This window comes from Chlamydotis macqueenii, chromosome 2 (assembly GCF_036417535.1).
Source record: "Chlamydotis macqueenii isolate bChlMac1 chromosome 2, bChlMac1.mat, whole genome shotgun sequence".
Classification (NCBI taxonomy): Eukaryota; Metazoa; Chordata; class Aves; order Otidiformes; family Otididae; genus Chlamydotis; species Chlamydotis macqueenii.
Genome location: NC_141557.1, coordinates 12594143 through 12611013, shown reverse-complemented (window position 1 = coordinate 12611013; position 16871 = coordinate 12594143). Strand labels below are relative to the sequence as shown.

At 43.3% G+C, this 16871-nt stretch overlaps 1 protein-coding gene and 1 long non-coding RNA gene across 4 annotated transcripts in view; one reads left to right on the top strand and one right to left on the bottom strand.

Annotated features, from left to right (window-relative positions):
• Positions 1–3126, bottom strand: part of LOC147601585 (uncharacterized) — a 66402-nt gene extending 63276 nt beyond the window's left edge. For both annotated transcript variants that reach the window (XR_015257791.1, XR_015257790.1), the window contains exon 1: positions 2852–3126. This is a non-coding gene — a long non-coding RNA (uncharacterized LOC147601585). The remainder of the gene's footprint in view (positions 1–2851) is intronic.
• A 3974-nt stretch (positions 3127–7100) lies between these two features.
• KLF6 (KLF transcription factor 6) lies at positions 7101–15997 on the top strand. Of its 2 annotated transcripts, none has more exons than XM_086741943.1 (4): positions 7101–7531; positions 10292–10679; positions 12586–12709; positions 13132–15997. In XM_086741943.1, the coding sequence occupies exons 1-4, from the start codon at positions 7430–7432 to the stop codon at positions 13181–13183; spliced, it is 666 nt and encodes a 221-aa protein (XP_086598069.1). In that variant the 5' UTR covers positions 7101–7429; the 3' UTR covers positions 13184–15997. The 2 variants fall into 2 exon arrangements, with proteins under 2 accessions (XP_086598069.1, XP_086598068.1); XM_086741942.1 differs by having other exon boundaries at positions 10292–10865.
• Positions 15998–16871: the final 874 nt, after the last annotated feature.

Sequence of the window (16871 nt, the reverse complement as noted above, 5' to 3'; positions counted from 1 at the left end):
GTAGTATCCTTTTTGTATAGTTCGGGAACTGAGACACAGAGATATTACTAGCCAAGGATTCACAATGCTTGATAGGCGTTTACATTTCCAATAAATTTCCCTGCAGAGAAAGACGACTGAGAGGCATCTTTGCGGGTCTGATCTCCAATTACCTCTGTGTTTCTGCTTCCTCATTATAGCATTCAGATAATAAATCCTTTTTCCTGTACTTTGAATAAAGGATTATTTCTGTTGTGGTTTTTTTTTTTTTTTCTCCTCCTCACCAGGCTGGAATATAAACTTTCAGAAAAAAATACTCTTTTCACACAGTCATTTATATATTTCTTACAACTTCTCAGTCTCACAGTGAAGATCCAAGACGCTTCCATGAATCAACAAGTAACTAGTGATTATGTGTGTACATATGTATTTAGACACCCATTAATCTCAGATACTTACAGAGCAAATACCCTTACATTATTATTGCTATCATCCTAGCGCACGATAGCAATAAAAACAATAATGTGAGTATATTGATGGGGTCTGTCTTGGGGCTTACACAGCAAATAGCAATTTCCCCTTATTTCCCATGCGCCATGCTGAGCTCTGACACTGTGACTAAACCCAGAGCACTTCGGTGGAAACTCAGGATTACTCCATCACTTGCTTTTCATTTCCTTTTCCCTGCTGATCCTCAGAAGCTACCAGAGTTACACTGATGTCAATGAGATCCGAATCCTGCCCATTGGCAACAGTTACTGAAAACAGGAAATGGGATATTTCAAATAACAATAGGTGGGAACAGTGAGTAAAGGTTCACTATGTGGTAAGGGTGCTGACTCTTTGATGACTGTGTTTATTTCCTTATGTCCCAAAGAAGGCCACAGTTCATTTTGTTCTTGAATACGTATGTATGGCCATATGTACATCAGACACCATATCTAATTTTGCAGCTTATGTTAATAGTGGGGGAGGGAAATCAGCACTGATTCCCACTTCTTATAATGAGACACAACTAGATCACTCTCCTGTGCCGTGGCACCGAACAAAGAAGTCAAGTTGCAAGCGCTGAAAGGTTCATCCCATGCCCCGTTAATAGGAAAGCTCCCTATTGTTGCAGTAACAGGTCAGATTTTTCCTTCCATGCACCACAGAAAGGGGTACTGTGACACAAGAGAGAAACCCTTTAAAAAACTTACAACCCACATAATGCACTTCACGTAAAGTCAGAACAGAGTTGGAAAAGATATCCTGGGCCATGTAGTTCATTCCAAGCAACGGTCTGCCATTCTTGGCTGAGGCTTCCACACAACTCCTTGTCTAGTCTTGCCGTGACTAATTCCCAGAAAAGGCAGTTTCACAACCACTCTGAGCAAGCCAGCCCCATGTCTAATTGGCATCACTGCTTAGAAATACTTCTTTGAATTCTTCTATGAGAGTTCACAGTTACAATCTAATTCTATACTAAGCCTCACAAGCAGCTAGTGAGACGGTCCAGCTATTTCTAACCATCATTAGTCCTCCAGTCTCTCGCTCCACAAAATGATGGGTTCATGTTGGGTTCCTTTTCTCACAGCTTCCAAAATTGGTCTGAATTAAGTTCCCCAGCTTAATGCACTGTTAAATAACGGTCAGTAATTAGCAACGGCAAAAAGGAAGAAATGGTCCTATGAAAATGACAGAACATCCAGTTACAATGGTTTGGGATTTTTTTTTTTTTCCTCAGCTCTAGCTGCTTTTTTCACCATCATTCATAGCAATTTCTGCTCCTCCACCTAGGGAAGCAGTCAGTAAACTTCCTAAAAGCAGCCAAGTAACCTGACATCAGACAAGTCCCAGTTGCTTGTATTTGTTACTTCTTATGAGGATGCTTACCCTAAACCCCATCTTTCCTAAAGATAATTTGCAAGGAAAGTGTGCTTTTCTTTTTACTTGCTACTCACATTTAGAAATAAAAGTATGGAAGGCTACCTCATTCTTTTTTTATTTTATTTTTTTTTTTTAAGAATAGAAATTCAGGTCTTCTAAATCATGGAGGGTTTTATGCACTGCTAGAAAACCAGTCATCCTAAAGTTCCGATACCACAAAAATGAAAACTGTTAACTTTTTTAAGTGCAATTTTTATTTACCCTGCATAGGATGAGTGCTTTTAAATACTTTTAAAACACGTAAGTGATATTTGAGATATGAGAAACCATTAAATACCTACTCAATTAGGACTTACAACTATTACTAATACTCTCCTGAACTATTAAATGGACTGTTCAACAGAGCCTCTTATGGAAACAAGGTCTAATTTTTTGCTAATACAGTCACCCAAGAAAAAGCTGAAAGTGAATATATATTTTGTTCATAAATATGTCCAGCAGGTAACCATCAGGGAGGAAAAAGACCTATTTAAAGCAGAAAGACAACACTGGCGCATGAGGAAACAGGTATAATAAACTGGTTGAAAACAGGCCAGGAATTAGAGGACCATTACTCGTAATTACAGCACCAAGAGACAGAACCACCTTTCCAGTGCCGGTTATGGAAACAGAAAATGCGATTGCCTTCAAGATGAGTATATGCAGACTTAAGAAAGACATTCTACAGTATGTCTGCATGAAAAAGGATTCTCTGTCAATACCTTTTATTCTAATGCTGTTTCTGGATGCTGACGGGGATCACAGACCAGTTCCCAGGGCAACACCTCATCAATTGTTTAGGCACATCTAGGAATACCAAAGTGAAACAGGAGCTTAAAAGCATGAACTCCAAGGCTCCGTAACAGATAAACTGTAGAAATTACATAGCTCCAGGTTTTGTGTGAACAGTTAAAAAAAAAAAAAAACCAACAAAAAAACCAAAACACTCACTCCACTCACTCACCTCTCTGACTCAGTTGTGGGTCACTGGTTCATGTTCTGTTCACATTAGCTAATGACAACCATTTTTTCTCTCCATTCTGGTTAATTGTTTACCAGTATTTGCAGGGCAACACATCATCTCTACTGTTTTCTGTGTCTTCTGAACAAGTTCAGGTCACACTTACCCAAATTCTTCCTTACTGTATTTTTTGATATTATTTCTTTTTTAATTCTTTTGCTTTTCACTCCGTCTTAGGCTAGCTTACGGTCTGAAATGTAATTCTCTAATTCTGACAGAGTGACAGATCAGGAATCACCCCACTTGCCTGCCTACTCGTAACAGTTCTATTTATATATCCTCAAAGAGCATTTACTTTATCAGTGGTAGAATCGCATTGCATGCTAGTTTTCGATTTAGCAACTTACCACCTCGGAAGCAGATAATTTCAAGTAGTGTTCTCTGCTAACCAACAATGCTTTCATGCACTTGACACACTCTCTCTCTCTTTTTCCCCAAATAAAGTCCATTTATCCTAATCAAACCACAAGCTATTGATTCCTGCCTATTTCATCTAAGCTCCCTGCATCTGGCCGTATGTGAACCACTCTCAGGATGTTTTCTCTCCTCTTCTTAGTCTCAGCACTGAATACAGTGCAGAGCAAGTTAATATGTCCTCTAAAAATGCATGAATATTCTAAGAACAGAACAGGTGCTCCCCCTGCCTCATGTGGAGCTCAGCCCACCTGGAAAATACCGTCTGTCGCCCGCTATGCCGGAGAGCAGATTTTCCAGGAACAGTCCACCATCTCTGACAAAAGCGGTTACCACGGAGAAGTGGTGGGGCACTTAATGTGGCAATATAGCTTTTCAGACAGAACCTTATTAAAATTAATGAACAAAAAAAAAAATTAAAGCATGCAGGGCTTTTTTTCTCTGCACATATTTGTAAATCAGCAGCCTTTAAAGGGGTAAATTGGCTGATTATCCTAAATTGTGGACAGCCCTGCTTAAAACCTGTTATGCAACTCTGCAGGCAGAGCACTGACATTTGGAGTAATCCTACATAATTTGTACTAATTTTTGCTACTTTTATAAATTACCTAGATCATACAGAGTTAAAAACACACAGAACATTTACAGGATGGGAAGTAAATCTGCGACTACCTCTCCATAATCAAGGGCACACATGCTGAATTAGCTGTACGGCAGTCACAAGAAATTTATCCAAGGAGCTCAATAGCTGTATTTCTTCCCTACCCCTTCCCTTCCCTACTGCCCATTCAGTACACATCCTTCTGCATCCTTCACCACTACCACAAATGAAGACGCCTCTGCCCTAAATCAGGTGGTCTCTGTCTCTGGTTGGCACGTCTAAATAAAGTGGTGTAGTCCCAAGGGACTGACTGATTTTGGTTTGGGTTTTTTTTAAGTTAGAACATGTTTTTAAGGTTTTCAAGGTAAATTCCACCCTGGGGCATGATTCAAAAAAAATCCCACTGGTATAAAATGGATATTTGAAACCTTACTAGTACGTATATTTTGAAGAAAGTCACTAGGGACTAAATTATATCTTCAACTACCTCCACTTGTTCATAGTTTCGTTTTCCTTCATTTTGGGTCCTATTAAAATTTATCCTAATGTTTATTATCCTCCACAGACTACAATAAATTTCCTTCAACTCACACGCCATCCCTTCGTTCCACCTGGCTGCTATTAGTGCCAGTATTTTCCCTTCAGCTTGCATTCCATGGAACAGCCTCCTAACCCACAGCATGTTATTGACTCACCATTTCATTTTAATTCCCGATTATAAATATACCGGGTAAAAACACTACTTCTGTCTACTTCACTCTACAGTCTTACCCATTCTTTCTTGCCTGGGATTGACCTTTAGTTCAAATGATGTTTTTTTGTTACTTAAGATTAAAATTTGTTAATACAGTTGTAACATAGAACTAACATATCCAGTGACACTTATTTCAATTTTATTCAAAACATCCATTGATAATGGCCTAATCAAAGTCAGCATTTAATCAGGATATAACTTAAACAGCTTTTACTCCACCATAGTCACATCCACGGCATGGTTTTCTTTAATTTGGTTTATTTTTTCCTATGGCAATAATCTTCAGCCCGCTCAACCAATCACAGACTGGCAGAAGCACAGAAAATCTGACTTGTTAACTGAAATTGCATTTTGTTAAAGGAACTTTCTTTTTAACATTGCACCTCCATTGATTTGCATCTGCTATCCCCAGTTGTCGTTCTCTGGGACATACTGCCCATCTGAAAATAACCATGCAAAACCAGATCCTTATGCCTCAAACTCCACACGGGCACAGTAAATCTCACCCAGTGTCTGACAAGCCCAGATCTCTCTTACATGAAACACAACTAAAAAGGGGCAAGTGTAAAATAGAAAGAGGGGACAGTTGCATTCACCATCACTATGTTTGAAAATAAAATCTTCTCCAAAGGCAGTAAAACAAACACAAATGATTTCCAGTTATGTTACCAGGTTATATTTGACTGGAGACCACACCGCATTCCAGGCCACGAAATATTTAACTCTACAGAACTAAAACTAGGCTCAAGTAAGGTGTGTAATTCACCTACTTCAGTGGGCTTTTTTTTTTCTCTGCACTTTTCCTCAGAGGATCTCATTTTGGCCACAAGTAGACACAAGCCTATCTGCTGTCCACAAGGTGATTTTGGATATGCATTTATGTGTTTGGCCACGCGAAGCCAAGTAAAGAACTACTGACTAAACCAAGTGTGCTTAGTTCGCTGGATTTAGATGTTTTGAGTCTTCAGCATTGGTCTGTTTTTCTAAACATAAAATAATGCTCTAATTGACCGTAGGCTTTTTTTTTTTTCCATAGACAGAGAAAAACTCAACCATTGTTTGTTTACAGAATCACCATATTAAGTTTATGAGGGGCTAAGGGACAGAAGGTTAGACTGACATTTTCACACTTGCAGTCACTAGCTCACAGAAGACAGTAGGCAGAACAAACAAACATTAAACACTTTAGTTACCATCTGTAGGTAACTAGCAACAGATACAGAGAAAAGTGGGGAAATGGAAATAACAGAGCAGAGATTATGACAGAAGCATCAGCGGAAAATTAGGAGTTCTTTTATTAAAGAAACACATTAGGAGTGTTTGTTCCATGTGCTGGACACTCCTTTGGAAAGCGAACAACCACATTTTCTTAAATTACATTAAGGAATCTGTATTGTTGACAGGTCTAGCCTTAAAAAAGCTGGTGCTCTGATACTGACACTCAAATAAGGATCTGTGCTTGGGTGGAAGGAGGCACCAAAGAAGGAACTGTTCTTGGAGAAGCACTGTCCAACAGCGCAGGCCAGGGGCAGGCCCGCGGTTCTACCTAGGCCTAGGGTGGCTGCGGAAGATCCACCGTGGCCATCCTCTTTGGCTCCAGGACTCAGCTTCCCCAGTGAGGTGCCAACGAGGGCCTCGGCTGTCCCTTGGGGGACAAACAAAAGTAAGTAACTTTTCAGCCCTCCGGCTCACTGGGGAAGCGCCACTCAGGACACTCACAGAGTACACGAACTTCACCTTGAAGCCTTGCGGGGAGGGTGACACGGGGGGTTCACGGTGACCCCGGGTAAGACCGGACACCCCGAGGCCGCCGAGGGCCCGGGGACCGCCAGGCAGCCACTGCCCCCCGCAGCAGGACCGTCCCGCGGGGAGGCCGCGCGCTGCGGCGACGATTCTCCGGCCGCGGGGCCGCCCCCCGGCTCCCTCCGCGGCCCCCGGACAGCGCGGGCGGCCCCGCAGCGCCCCGCGCGCCCACTGCCGGCACAGCACCGCGCGGCCGCCTGCTCTGCTCTGCTCCCCTCCCCCGCGCGCGCAGCCTCCTCCCGAGCACACACCTCCCCTTCCGAAAAAGCAGCCGCTTCCCCGCTTTATATACCCTGCTAAAAATAGCCTGCCGCCCAGCTCGCCAATCAGGAGGGGGAGAATTTCGAATCGGACCAATGGCGGGAGCCGTCACGGCCAGGCTCGGTCACGCCAGGAGGAGCCGCGATGCCTGCCGGGCGGCGATTGGGCGGCTCTGACATCATTGGCACGCGGGGCGCGGGGCGCGCGGCGGGGATTGGGCCGCGGCGGCAGGCGGCGTCACGGGATCACGCGGGGCGGGGGAGGGCGCGGGGGGCGGGGGCGGCGGCGCGGCCGGGCAGAGCTTTGAATAGGGAAGTTTTGCAGGGGGTGACATTTGCAGCCAGCGCCGTGTTTGCAAATATTGAGTCCGCTCCTGCGCAAGTGTCCTCCGCCGGCCGCGGGAGGGGAGAGCCGCCGCGGCCGCCTCGGGAGACGTCCTGCCTTGCTGTGCAATTAAACTTTGCATGAAACTTTGGGTCTTTTTTCCTCCCCGAGCTCCTCAAGGAATTAATATATACCTATATATATATACAATTATTTTTTTTTTCTTCTCTGGAGGAAGGGGGGGGGGCTTGGAAACAGAACAGAGGTTTGACACCCCCCCGCACACACCCCTCGGCCCCTGCCCATCAAGGAGGCATCTATATTTTTGGTAACCAGCACTGACTTTGTTGTTGCAACTTGAGACATGGATGTTCTCCCAATGTGCAGCATCTTCCAGGAACTCCAGATTGTGCACGACACGGGTTACTTCTCAGCCTTGCCGTCCCTGGAGGAATACTGGCAACAGGTAAACGACCGTGTTGTTGTTGTTGTTGTTGTCGGGGTGGTGTGTGTGTTGTTTTTTTTTTTTTTTAAGCCGTATTAAAGGATAAGCGGATTTAAAAAAGGAAAAAAAAAAAAAACAACAACAAAAAAAAAACAAACGCCCGAGTGTCAGCACCGAGTTCGGGGAGAGCCGAGCACGGTTGTGTAGGGATGATTTTGAAGCAGGTGCTTCGGTTTTAAATAAGACGGGATTGTTTTTTTGGGAAGGAGTCCCGAGGTGAGCGTCAGGAGCCGCGCACCGCGGTCTCTCCGTCCGCACCGCCCGGCCCTGCCTGCCGGCTCCGCGCCCCGCGCACGGCTCCGCGCAGGGCTCCGCGTCCTGGCAAAACTTTTGCGCTTGTACCGGCTCCGGGCTCCCCAGCTGGGTCCTGTCACCCGAGCTCCCTGCCTTGCCCGGGGGCTGCTCCCCCGCCTTGCTGTGGGCCTTTTTACTATTATTATTTTTTTTTTCCTGCTGATGGTGGAAGACACAGCGGGAGCGTGGGCACGCGTGTGCACACACACCGGTGCGTGTGCGTGTGTGTGCGCGCGGGTAACGTCGCTGTCCCCAGCGCAGGGACCTGGCCGCGTCCGCGCGTTGTCAGTCATATGACAGCCATCCCTCTGCGAGCTGCTGGGTCGGGAAGGAGGAAGAGCGCAGGCTCCTTCCCTTTAATGGACATATTTCGTTGCCCTTTCCTTTTTTTTTTTTTTTTTTTTTTCCTCCTTTTCCGCCTTCCGGACTGACCCCGGCGGCCGGGCTGGGGCCGGGGCCGCGGTTCAGCCCGGTGACCGGATCAGATCCCCGCAGCCTTTCCGCGAAGGCTGCGATGCAAAGCGTTACAGCCTTCCCATGCCTACCGATTGTATGCCGTGCCTTGTTTTTTTGTGTGTGTGTTTTTTTCTTTTTTCCCCTTTCAAAGAGGCAGCCGCACAGTACGTGATTGAAATGGAGCTAAGTGGTTTCCTTCAGGCATTTGGGCTTTTGGCGAAGGGCCAGCCCTCGTTCCCGGTAGCCTTCCGAGGCATTTAAACTGGGAGAGAGCTTCACCCCTGTCCCCATCACTAATCTGCCTAATGAGGAATTTAAATTACCTGGGAATATGAAAGTTTAACGAGATCTTAATAAACGCTTTTTTACCTGTTCTCGTGGAAAATCAATACACTATTGTGTTGTCCCTGTCGAAACCTTTGTTGTTTTTAGCCCTGCATTGCAAACCAATTACCTAATTATAGACAAATACACAAATATTGCATGCAGCAGTGGGTTTGGTTTGGCGTTTGTTTGTTGGTTGTTTTGTTGGTTTTTTTTTTCCTTCCCTTTTTTGCCCAAACTCCCAGCCTGGCCAGAACATGTGACCCAGTTTACTTGAGCGGTGCTGGGGGAGAAAGGAGCTTGCTCCCATGGCAGCTCTGCTCTTGGACAGATGGGAAGGGGCTGCGAGGGGGAATGTGTGGCATTTGGGATCAGGTTTTGCTACTGGGCTTGGAAGAGATGATCTTGCTAAAATAAGTAGAGTTCGGTATGGAAACTTGGTGTGTCCGTTTTCTGCGTAATGCTTCCATATGGATCATTTCCTATAGTGGAAAGAATAATCCCAAAACATCAGCTTGTTGCCATAACAGTTCATACCCTCTTTTTTTTTTTTGTTCTGCTCTGAAAATGGCTAGGAAGTCAGCAGGGTGAATTGAAATTGAAAACCCGCAGCTTCACTCCTTTAGGATGGTTTTGTTTTTTGTTTTGTTTCGTTTCATGGAGTAGAAGGGAATGCGGTTGGCGTGGAGGAGGGGGGGGGAAGTTGTCCATGTACTGTTGCATGTATATTTGAACAGAGTACTTTCTTGGCAGATGGTCAGGGTTTTAAAAGGAAGTCTCCTTTGGCATTGCGTGAAAGAAAGGGAGAGATGACTCATACAGTTGCACTCTTGGCCAGTAGATAAAGTTCTTGTTCATTGTGGGACTCCCAGCAGGACCTCAGAGTAGTTTCCCATTTTGCATCCTATAGAATAGAACATTTCTATTGTGGAACTTTTTTTTTCTCCCCTTTCGCCTGCTGTTGAAGTTCCCCGTGTTCCTCCGAACACGCACGGGAGGTACGCAGTGTGCATGCCAGTACACTTGGAAATGACATTCTTTGAAAGTCGAGTGTGCTGCATTCTCATGCACAGGAAATGGGAGGATGTCTGCTGCTCCATTGATGTCCCCAGAAGACGGACTGGCAGCTCCGCAGCCATGCTGAAATGTGGCTTTGTTTTCTGACACCGCGTTGGGGTTTTAACTGCATGTCAGAGCACATTGTGTTCGGTTGGGTCCCTTCAGCCTTGTGTTTGTGTCAGAGAGATACAAAACAACTTGAAATTAGACTGGGCGCAAGAGCAAAGTGTAATGATTTGTTGTGGTTCTCTATGGTCCTTTTCAACATCAGCCTCCTGAAAACATAGATTTTGTGATGAGAGTGATGATAATTTGACTTACTCATTAGAATGCTATTTTGGAAACCAAAGCTGACTTGCACCTTCAGCTGTGCGTTTGAACTCCTGCCCAGGTCTCGAAAACTGATTTCTTTTCATCGTAACAGTCACCTAGTTACGGCTGGAGGAGCCTTTAATTTGTTTTGAACCTAGAAACCTCAAGTCGAACATACTACAATCCTGCTTGCTTTTTGAAGTGTAAAATGCAATTGGGTTTATTTTTAAGCAAGCTTGTAACTTTTCTCTTTTTAATTCCTTCTCTTTCACTTAGACGTGTTTGGAGCTGGAACGGTATCTTCAAAGTGAGCCCTGCTATGTTTCTGCGTCTGAAATAAAATTTGATAGCCAAGAGGATCTCTGGACCAAAATTATTCTGGCACGTGAGAAAAAGGAGGAATCTGAACTGAAGACCACGTGTGTCCCAAAAGAGGACAATCTTAGTAGTCAGAACTTAGAGACCAACAGTTTAAATTCTGACGTGAGCAGCGAATCTTCAGACAGCTCCGAGGAACTCTCGCCCACGACAAAGTTTACCTCTGACCCTATAAGCGATGTTTTAGCCAGTTCAGGAAACTTGAGTTCGTCTGTCACTTCCACTCCCCCTTCATCTCCTGAGCTGAGCAAGGAGCCTTCTTCCCAGCTATGGAATTGTACGCCGGGTGAGTTGCCTTCACCGGGGAAAATTCGTACCGGTACCGCTGGAAAGACTGCAGAAAAAGGTACACCCACCAATGGTGACACCTCGCCAGATGGCAGAAGGCGTGTTCACAGGTGTCATTTTAACGGTTGCAGGAAAGTTTACACCAAAAGTTCACATCTGAAAGCACATCAGCGCACTCATACAGGTTAGTAACCGTATGCTTATTAAGAGTTGGCAAGTACTGTAGGGAATACCCCTGACAGTGTCACAGCGTTACACAATCACTGGGTGGGAACCCAGGTTTGGAGAGATGATGTAATAGGAGCAGAGGTTTACCAGCATGGACGACATCACTTCCTCGTTCTTTTCGGAAGTGAGCTGAAGCCAAGACAGTTGGTGGTAGCTTAGTCCGCTGTCACAGCAAATGGGAGCTGCTCGTCTAAGTAGGCAATAGTTGGGAAGCAGGCGTGCGGTCTTCGGGAGCAAAGGTCTCGCCAAAATAGACACTAGAGCTTTGTTGGCATTTATTTCTAAAGCAAAAGCAAGCTCAAATTTTTTTGCAAAAAAAAGGAATGTCATATCCAAAAATTGGTCAGATCACCAAATACTGTAAGAGCTTGTTTTCACGCTTCAGTCTACGTTGGGTCTATCCAATCAGACATCCCAAGGCCTTGGTTATAGAAAGCATAGCTATGGTTGTAAATCATTTAACAGTTTTGTGTGCTATCATTGTTGGCAAAAATCTTGGAAAGCCACAGTGTATTGTAGTCCTTGTAACGTGTCTGCCTAATTGGACTTACAGATGTGTGATTTATTGTATAATTTCATCCCAGAACACTAAGCAAGAGCATTTTATTGTTATGGAACCTGAACTAAAAATAACAATCCTGTGTGTTATTGGGAAAGAAAGTGAGGAAGATAGACACTTCAGGGCTTTTATAAATATTTTATGGTTGAAGTAGCGTGCTGGTTTGCTTGTTTGAGCATTATTGTTTGACATTTCTTTATGACAGCAGTTAGATGTGTAGAACTGCGCCTTGGCTCAATAGTCATCGCTTAACGTGAGGAATTGGCCTGACATTCTTGCTGTATTAATCCAAAGGCCTGTATGGAGTGGTTTTTTTCCCGAAAATGTGGGAAGAGAATTCAAGGAAAAGATCCTTTTTTTGACTCATGAGCTCAGCATTTTGTGGCTTTTATGGGAAGTCTGAGCAAGCTTGGGTACTTCCATTGTCATGCAGAAGTCAGATAAAACAAGATTATTTCAAGAGGAAAGAACAACTTCCACTGAAACCATGGTGGTTGAGCAGACATAAATAGCTGCTGGCCTCAGAAGTATTGCAGAACTGTTGTCCTAGTGCTGTCTGGCTGAGAACGTTCCTGCGAATGGAAGTGGTATTTCTTGAATGCTGAAATAGCAGTGTTCAAAGTGGTGCGCAGGCTTTTCCAAGAATATGTGGCTCAGCAGAAAGGAGTTTGCGTGTTAGGCAGATGAGTGAGTGACAGAGGACTTTGATGCAATATGGTAGCCTAATTGCATTCTGGAGCCTAGCTGTGCTGTCTTTAATCACCTTTCTGAGGTGAACGATACCTGTTTGGGAGTAAGGCTGCCATTATGGATGAACAGGAATGGTAGAAGGTTGGATTTCTTTGTTTCTTGCGAGCCTGTTTAATCGCTTTTTTTTTTTTTTTTTTAATAAGAATGAGATTATTTGATGTGCGATTGCATCAAAATAGTTAAGTAGGAATCATGCGGATGAATTTTGCAAGCCTTCTTTGCCTACGTGTTCTGAAGCATTCAGATAGGTTGAATAAAACTGGCTGTCTTTGGGGGGTGGAAAAGGTTTGCGTAGAAAATGAATGGGATAGCACCTATCTTTCCTTGAATGAAGTCGTGACTAATGTGTAATCTGCTTTCTTTGTAGGGGAAAAGCCTTACAGATGTTCATGGGAAGGGTGTGAGTGGCGTTTTGCAAGAAGTGATGAATTAACCAGACACTTCAGAAAGCACACTGGTGCCAAGCCTTTTAAATGTAGTCACTGTGACAGGTACGTGACTGAAATGCACCTTTTTAAGTAGTTACTTTTAATGCTTGTTGGAGAGTGAGTCTAGCCTGCTTCTCACATACGAGGGAATCATTTGGGAACACAACTGTGTCTGGTATTTTTAAGGGATTATTGTATATTTGGACTGGAAAAAAACCCTTCCATTTTGCTGATCTTTGGGATGTGGTTTGTAGCCTGGTGTTGCAGATGAGTGCTGAGAAGTCCCTAGTGTTGCCACTCATCTGCAGAGCTCCCGGGTGCCCACAGACACTTTGAGTCCTCCCGTGTATCCAGGGAATGCCAAATCCCTCCTCCGCCAGCCGTGTTTTGGAGTGGCAGAGCGAGGGGGGTGCCTCACCCACGCGTACCGCGTCCTGCGTGCCAGCAACCGTGGGCTAACGCGCAACCTGACTCTTGCCTTGCAGGTGTTTTTCCAGGTCTGACCACCTGGCCCTTCACATGAAGAGACACCTCTGAATGGGTCAAGAGGTGAATCCTGCGGGCTAAGAGGCGTCAAGGTTGAAGAGCCTTGAGCGGAGGGATGCGTGTTCCAGCCAAAGCATGCCATTTTGCACCCTACCCAGTTGCCTCCAGGACCTCACTTCCTTGAAGGTCTTTTGAGGGCTAATAAGTCATGTAAGAAACGGCATAGCAACCGCGGTGCGTGATGTTTGGGGTTTCCTGGACTCATACACTGGTATCTAACCTTCTGAGTGGCTCCTAAGCCTTTGCCGTGAGCATGTGCACTGAGAATGTTAATGATTGGGCGACTGTATGCGATGAGGATCTCTTGATGACTGTATGCTGAGGCACATTTTTTTTCTTGTGGTTGTTTTATAACTGTAAGAGAAAAAAAATAGTCTGAATGTCTTGTATGTGAGGAATATCTCATGAGATGGGACGACCACCAATCATTTCCAAGGGGTGGGGGGAGGGGTGTCTGCACCTTTTTAGAGGGAAAACGGAGAGGGAAAGGGGGGAATAAAAAGAGTCAGGATGCCAGAATGGAGATGGGGGACCTCCCCGTTCCTGTGTGAGAGGAGCTTTAGGTGTCTGGTGCAGCTATTAAACGTGCAATGTGTCAAGTAGCTTGTTTTACTTGCTACAGAGCTCATTTGTAATCCATTGTATAAGCTGTGTATTTACAAATGTAACACAACTATAACTTTTCATTATAATACAAAGGTTATTGCATGGTTCTGGGGAACTATATGCTTTTCCATTCTTTAATCAGGACTGCAGTTTTGATTCCAGTTAAGAGCAGCTAAAATACAATTGGTCTAATGTTACATAATGTATGGAACATGAATAATTTTTTCTGTTGGGTGGATAAAACCACTATTGGTTAGAAACTGATTTTTCTCATGCAGCTAATTTTTCTCTTATTTATGCCTTGAGGACTAACTTCTGGTTTTCTAGCTGTTAATGCACTGTTGACCTTAATAATGGTGCCTTATGCAAGTGACCTTCTCTTGTAGGGGGTCTTATACAGGGGTATGGGTGATGCATGCTTTATTAAGGCTCTCTTTTCACCTGGCATTGTACTGTATCAAATGTATAATATGAGGGGAAACAAAGGTTACTTCCAGGGTCCTCCTTCACAAAGACAAATATAGAGAAAAGTCGTTCATGTCAGTACAGTATTTGTTTCACTTAGACAATTTGACTGTGTTACAATATAATGCATATGCCAATTGAATACCTGACCAGTTCTGCCACCTTGAGACTTTTTTTATATTGACCTTGCACAACAACTGTGTATATACACACCCCAACTGTACTTAATATGTCAAGTTTTCATACATATTAAAGATACAGAAGTATTAAAAGATGTATTTGCTTAAAAGGCACAAGTTTCACATCTATATATCTAGCTATCTGTTGGTCATACAGAAAGAAACTATATTACTTTTTTTTAAAAAGTGGGCAGAAAAATAATTGTGTATGTATATTTGTGTGTACAGTCTGTGTATGTGTGTATATATATAGATAATATATAAATATTTTTTTTAAAAGGAAAAAGATTAGAACACATAGCTAGAAAATGCCACAGCCCATCAAAATATTCCCTCTCCCCCCTCCCTGCAATACGGTCATTAAGGAGACAAATAAATGAAAGATACAGTTAATTAAAATCTAGCATTTTTAGAGTGTTTACCTTTAGCTTAATAGTATGCTAAAGGCTTTGTTGGCATTCAGTCCTTCTCAGACTGCTGACTGTGTTTTGTAGTTATTAGGTTGTCTGGAATAGCGTATCTGTGGCCATTTAAGAATGATATGAACCGAATATTGGCATGCTGAAAGATATTAGCTGTGTGCAGATGAAGTACACTCGGCTTTTGGCCTTCCAGCTTCCTGGAGGGCCTGTGAGTGAGCTAGTCGTCGTGGTGGTTGAGCTCTAATTTTACATAGTTCAGGTAAAATAAAGACTGTTTTTTTCCTAGAGTAGAAATAGTCTGTCCAAAAGCAGTATTTTTTTTTTTTTAAACCAGCTCACTACAGTCGATGCAATGAAACATGTGACCTGTTTCTTTTTCTATTTATTATTGATCTTGCTTACTATGCTAATATTTTGGTATATCTTCCTGGAAATGTATGTAGATAAGTGGTTTAAAAAAAAAGTATATGCAAGTGATCTGGTTCTAAGGAACACACAGGCTTAAATCATTCTCATTTCATTTTTTGTTTAAATTGCCTGAAAATGCACTTTTTTTTTCTTCCCCAAACCAAACAAAATTTCTCAGAAAGTGGAATTCTCTTTAGGGTTGGGTTTTGTTGTGTTTTTAACTCCTTGTTTGCATTGTTCTTGGCTTAGTCATAATTCTTATAAACAAGAAAGTAAACAAAAGCAAAACCAACCAAACAAACAAAGAAAAAAAAAAAGCAAACAACCCCAAACAAAAAAAAAAAATTAAACTTGCACTGGCTTGTCTCAATTGTGAAATACCATCAGACTTGTGTGGATGGGGTGGGGCTGTGTGCCATATGTCAAATGCCTGTAATTTTCTTAATAAGCAAGTACATTTTGTTCAGGTGATAACTGAGCCTCAATCAAGCTGAAAAATAAAAATAAAACATTTTTGCTTGAAATTTAAGAAGAAAAAGTTTCTATTAGTGAAATTTCTTTTTTTGTTTTTGAAGCACCCTGTTATCTAAAGAATCTCTTTGTAAGATTTTTGTAAAAATTTTGTTTTACAAGATTTTATTTGAAATTGTTTTTTGCAAGATTGTTATATTTCTGTATGAATGTATTTTTTATTGGAATAACATAAAAAGAAATTCTTATCAGCATCACTTGTCTGGTTTCTTCTTTCTCCTCTCTGACGTCCCCCATACCGAACGATGTCCAATACTATGTCGATGCTTTGCCTTGAGTCACCTGGTTGCAGGTACCAACACCTTTGGGTCAGGTCGCTTTGTGGAAGACAAGCCCTGATGAGAAAATAATTTTGGCAGTAGAAACTAAAAGTTCTTCCGTATCTGAAAAGCTGTTGTTGACTCATCTTTTGTCTCAGCGGAATAGTTAATGCAATTGTTAGTGCAAGACTGCACCTTTATTCCAAATCATTTGTTCTGGAGGGGTGAATGCACGTAGGACAAGTTCTTCATGTGGGAAAGGAGATTCAGTGGGCATTTGAAGTGAAGGGAAAAATATAGAAAGGTGATGGCTGGGCTGGAGGCACATGTCCTTAACTTTTACTGCAGAGTGTGGGCCTTTGAACTGCCTGGTCGATGGGGAAGCAAGCCCAAAATCTTGAAGGTGCAGTTGTGGAGAGGAATGCAGGGAAGGAACCACATGAGATCTGCCTAGCCCAGATACACAGATCTGAGTCTGTTGAAGGGCTGACCTGACCCACATGCTGGTGGTGACCTTCCACCAGCCCAATGCAAGCCTCTGTGAACTGCATTTTTTCAGAGCAATGGCTCTTGAAAGCATGCCTGGCATGTATGCTGGCTTGGGACACATGCAGAACTTGTTTAACGTTGCCTTATGGCTTCTGCTTCACTCATGCTAGTGTTAAAAATCCCTTAAGCATCAAGCAAAATCATTGGCAGAAATGGAAAAGTTATATGCTGAGAAACTGACTTTGAATGTGTGAATTCAGTTCACAGTACTTGAACATTTCCTGGTTTAAGATGAGAAATGGTCTAAAAATGGTGCAGA

Excerpts from the sequence above, each read along its gene's own strand:
- KLF6 (XM_086741942.1), top strand. The coding sequence starts at position 7,430 with ATGGATGTTCTCCCAATGTGCAGCATCTTCCAGGAACTCCAGATTGTG. Across the intron at positions 7,532-10,291 it reads TGGAGGAATACTGGCAACAG|ACGTGTTTGGAGCTGGAACG; the intron begins GTAAACGACCGT and ends TCTTTCACTTAG. Across the intron at positions 12,710-13,131 it reads AAATGTAGTCACTGTGACAG|GTGTTTTTCCAGGTCTGACC; the intron begins GTACGTGACTGA and ends CTTGCCTTGCAG.